Source organism: Monopterus albus, unplaced genomic scaffold (genome assembly GCF_001952655.1).
Source record: "Monopterus albus unplaced genomic scaffold, M_albus_1.0 scaffold115.1, whole genome shotgun sequence".
In the NCBI taxonomy this organism is placed as follows: domain Eukaryota; kingdom Metazoa; phylum Chordata; class Actinopteri; order Synbranchiformes; family Synbranchidae; genus Monopterus; species Monopterus albus.
The window spans coordinates 990,771-995,124 of NW_018127995.1; the positions used below are offsets into that span (position 1 = coordinate 990,771).

The window sequence follows — 4,354 nt, forward strand, 5'->3', positions numbered from 1 at the left end:
AAGTTTACCTACAAGGGTACTGTACAGATGCTCTGGCAGGTCACACAAATGCTGCTTACGCTGAAGAAACCAGAGCTGTTAAAGCCTAACCCTGTCTCCACACAGTATGGCCCTGCTTTACATATATTGTTAGAATTTCATAGGAACACTGCCTATGAATCACAGATGATGGCACTGCAGGTCCATGTTACTCTTGTGTTTTCCTTGTTAAGTGTTAAACCAGCGGCTGCGTGTTGGATGTTCACAGTGTTTCCTTCCTCCATCCTCCAGATGGCCGTCTGTGGCGTTCTTATCGAGGTCGCCTCCTCCAGGTCACCAGGAGTGACGAGGAAGTGCGGGAGATCCTGATCCGTTACCATGACAACAACAACCACGCTGGCCAGGGGAAAACGGTTAAGGACATAATGGTGAGTTTAGATGATATTTAATCAACAGATCAGTTTAGATAAAATATTCAAACCCCCCGAATCACTTCATAAGATATCGACTTATTATAAAAATGAAAGTATTTAGAGCCTTAATTCAAGGCTTTGTAGAGTTAGTTACAGTTATAGCTTCAGTCTCCTTAGAAGAGTCTGTACCAGCTGTGCACACCTGGATTTAGGCAGTTTGTCCTGTTCTTCCTGACAAATTCTCTCATGCTCCCTCAGCCTGGATGCAAAGTGTCTGTGACCTCTTCAGGTCTTTGCATAGATGTTCTCTGGGGTTTAGGTCTGGACGGTGGCTGGGCCCTCAGGGACAGTCAGAGACCGGTCCTGAGGCCGCTCCAATGTCTTGGCTGTGAGCATGGTTTTAGAAACAGATCTTCCTCCTCTGTCTGCTCAGTTGATGCATTACTGGGTTGGAGTGTCGGAGGCGGTGAAGACGTGGATCAAAGCCTGTGCTGTTTGCCAGACCCGAATCTCTGCCGAACAACCACCTCAGCCACCCATCCGTTACTGCCTGGCCTATAGCTGCGATGCTACGAGCTACAAATACCCTGAACTCACCTTCCACAGGTCAGAGGACACATACACATAATTGTTTGAGTGAAGAACCAAAAAGTGCTTTTCTTATAACATTTGTTCTGGTCTTTAACTAAAACAAAAGGAATTTTCTTTGTTATAGTCACTGTTCATTAGACTCAGCTCTACATTGTCCCAACTGGCTCTGTTTTCAGTCTATAGAGTTTCAGCTCTATTTCGGCTTAACTTTTAAAGTGCCCATGGCTGCTCATTTTGCTCGTTTCCAGCCATTTAATATTTAATCTTGGGTACCTCTAGATTTGCTTGTCACTCCTGTGTCTCTTCCTAAAAACGAGAGGATAGTTCGTGAACGTGCACAGCTCCTGTTGCCGGGGTTATGTTGCAAGTGGACAGCACAATGAACTGCAACGGCATTAATTAATATGAATTTCTCCTCCATAGATAGATAAACAGCAGTATGCGTACTGATGAAGAGATGTGTAACACTCTAAACAAAGTGGGTTGTTGAGAAATCCCATATTTTAACTGGCATAATTTTTGAGCTTTAGGTCACATCTAAGGGGATAAATCACCGTTGTAACATTGTCAATAAGTCAGAAAACAAGGATAGTGCCATGGGCTCTTCAAGTTAGGCTACAGTTAGCAATGCATGCTAACTCACACCAAGTCGGTTTATTTTTGAGCACACTTTAAAAAAACGCCACAATCTGCACTTATATTATATGGAGTGATCACAAATATCAGGTAATACATAGAAGAAGAAGAAGAAAATTAGTGTTATCTGTAGGTTCAGCTCCATTTCTAAACCAGAACTGTTGCTTTTCTTCTTCTGCAGGTTTCCAAAGGAGACTGAGCGGCGGCAAAAGTGGCTGGAGGTGGCTCAGAGGGATGAGTGCTCGCTGCGCACGAACTCCCATCTTTGCTCCCGACACTTCAAGCCGTACTGCTTCACAGTGACTGAGGAGGGTCAGCTGACTTTATTACCAGATGCTGTACCAACCATCCTCCCTGTTGTAGTGCAAGAGGATGAGGTGACACAAGGCAGATCACACACAGAGTTGAAGTCAGTGTTTATTTCTGCATGGCACATGCTACACATACTGTACTGTATGTAAATATGAGATATAATATTAGATATGCACAGTCCTATAGAGAATGTGACGGTCGCTTTACAGGCTGGTAATTCAGGATAGATGAGGATGGATGGATTATCTGACTGTAGCTAAGTCATAGTCCACCAAGAGATCCTGTCGATGAGAGTGGCAGACTGGAAAATGACTCTGCACCCAGATCTCAGCTCTCAGTTTGGGAGGTAACACTAGCTAGCAGCTGTCGGCAGATAACGTAAGCACTGCAGATTAATCAATTTCTGTCCTGTCTGTGCTCAAACTGACCAAGTGGATGTTTGGACGTAGTTGAAGTATCTGCTACTTTACATATATTTGTGCACCCAATTTTGTAGTCAAAGTGAGAATAACCTAATTTCTACTATATACTGCATCCAAAGCAGGTCAGGCACCGTCAGTATTATTAAGTGTGAGTGATGCAGGTTTGGGCCTGAGTTTACAGGTGTGACCTCAACAGCTAATCCTTGTTGGTTTTCAGGATCCTGTCCCTTCAGATGAGGATGTCCTGGAAGATCTCTTTTCTACATCTGCTGCAGAAGCCACAGACTACTCTGAAACCCCCATGCAGCTGCAGGAACACCAGTACTCCCTCCCAGCTCCTGATCCAGACTCCAGGGTGGTCAATACAGCTGGTGAGGACAAGAAGAGGAAGACCGTCATCGAGCCGAGCTTCGCATCTTACAACAAGATTGCCAAGTAGATGTGATCACCTGACTTCATCATTTACATGTTGCAGGTTACAGTTTTACATGTGAATTCTTAAATTTAACTGAATCTGTTGAAATGTTTTTCTTTTGCACTGTGCAGTTACCTGGGCCACAGGATCCTACCTTTGCATAGCAAGAATACGCGAACTGCTTTAAGAAGGATGGCCAAGCGCTTTGGCCTCATAGGTGAGTGGAAAATGAGAAAAAACACAGCTTCTCTCTTTTTAATTGATCTCATTCAGTCTTCACTGAACCAGTTTATAGTGTCTGTTAAGATGAAATGGTCAGAAACCAGCTGTTTCTCTGACGTTCCAGATGGAGTGCTGATGTACACACGAGTCTATCCCCCTCTCAGAGTGCCGCGCAGCAGAGAGGAGGTCTGGTTTATTTACTCACTGTTGTGAAATTCAAATGACTTCTTATGCTACAACACTAATTTTTTAAACTTTTTATCATGTGGATTTTTATGTGACTGGTTACGTGTGAATGTGCTTTGGTTCACATACATAGACTGCATATGCAAGCTAACCATGCTGCTTTTTGATCCTAGGTAAACTTGATCCTGCAACAGTTCCATGACAACCAGGGTCACTACGGCCAGGGAACCTGCCAACGAGAAATCTCTAAGCACTTCTTCTGGGGCACCATGAGCCGAGACTTGGCCCACTGGATCTCCAACTGCCACACCTGCCTCAACAGAACCAAGAGGAAGTGGCTTCGCTGTAGCATCTACAACTGCACCAACTGCTGTGGGCCAGTGGAGAGAGGCCTGGGCCTCACCTTTCATAAGTACGAGTTTATTTCTCCAAATAAAGTCTCCTAGTTATCCTGCAAGATGAGGAGAGAAGAACAGATTCTAGAGCGTGACAATAAATCAGTTTGATCAATTAAATTTGATTAAAGGACCTATAGACAGCACAGACTGAAATTACTTCTATATAAACAATTCAAACTCTTATCAGTCATGAGTTATCTACTGTTCACATGCACTGTAAAAGTGTGATTATTTACGTGCAGTGATTTTTGTCATTTCAGTTAGTTTTATTATTAGTCGTGCACTCTGTTTGGGGCTACGTGACGAGTATTTTTACACTGTGGTATTGCTACTTTTACTTTGTTATAATCTTTTTTTATATAGTATAATAATGAGGATGAGGAAGCAGAGGCTGAGGGCTCAGAGGTGGACTCGTCCATCACCCAAGCTGAAGACATTGAGGTAGTCAAGAAGCTTCTCGGTGGCAAGGCACCGGGGGTGGATGAGATCCGCCCTGAGTACCTTAAGTCTCTGGATGTTGTTGGGCTGTCTTGGTTGACACGCCTCTGCAACGTCGCATGGCGGTCGGGGACAGTGCCTCTGGACTGGCAGACCGGGGTGGTGGTCCCTCTTTTTAAGAAGGGGGACCGGAGGGTGTGTTCCAACTATAGGGGGATCACACTCCTCAGCCTCCCCGGGAAAGTCTATGCCAGGGTACTGGAAAGGAGAATTCGACCGATAGTCGAACCTCGGATTCAGGAGGAACAATGCAGTTTTCGTCCTGGCCGTGGAACACTGGAC

The 4,354-nt window shown here is 44.7% G+C and overlaps 1 protein-coding gene across 1 annotated transcript in view; it reads left to right on the forward strand.

Moving 5' to 3' along the window:
- Positions 1-6: 6 nt before the first annotated feature.
- Positions 7-4,354, forward strand: part of LOC109966627 (uncharacterized) — an 11,375-nt gene continuing 7,027 nt past the window's right edge. Inside the window, exons 1-8 of the mRNA XM_020611590.1 lie at positions 7-16; positions 271-407; positions 826-998; positions 1,801-1,996; positions 2,571-2,788; positions 2,900-2,985; positions 3,115-3,176; positions 3,350-3,588. Coding sequence (XP_020467246.1) covers positions 405-407; positions 826-998; positions 1,801-1,996; positions 2,571-2,788; positions 2,900-2,985; positions 3,115-3,176; positions 3,350-3,588 — 977 coding nt within the window. The 5' untranslated portion in view covers positions 7-16; positions 271-404. The remainder of the gene's footprint in view (positions 17-270; positions 408-825; positions 999-1,800; positions 1,997-2,570; positions 2,789-2,899; positions 2,986-3,114; positions 3,177-3,349; positions 3,589-4,354) is intronic.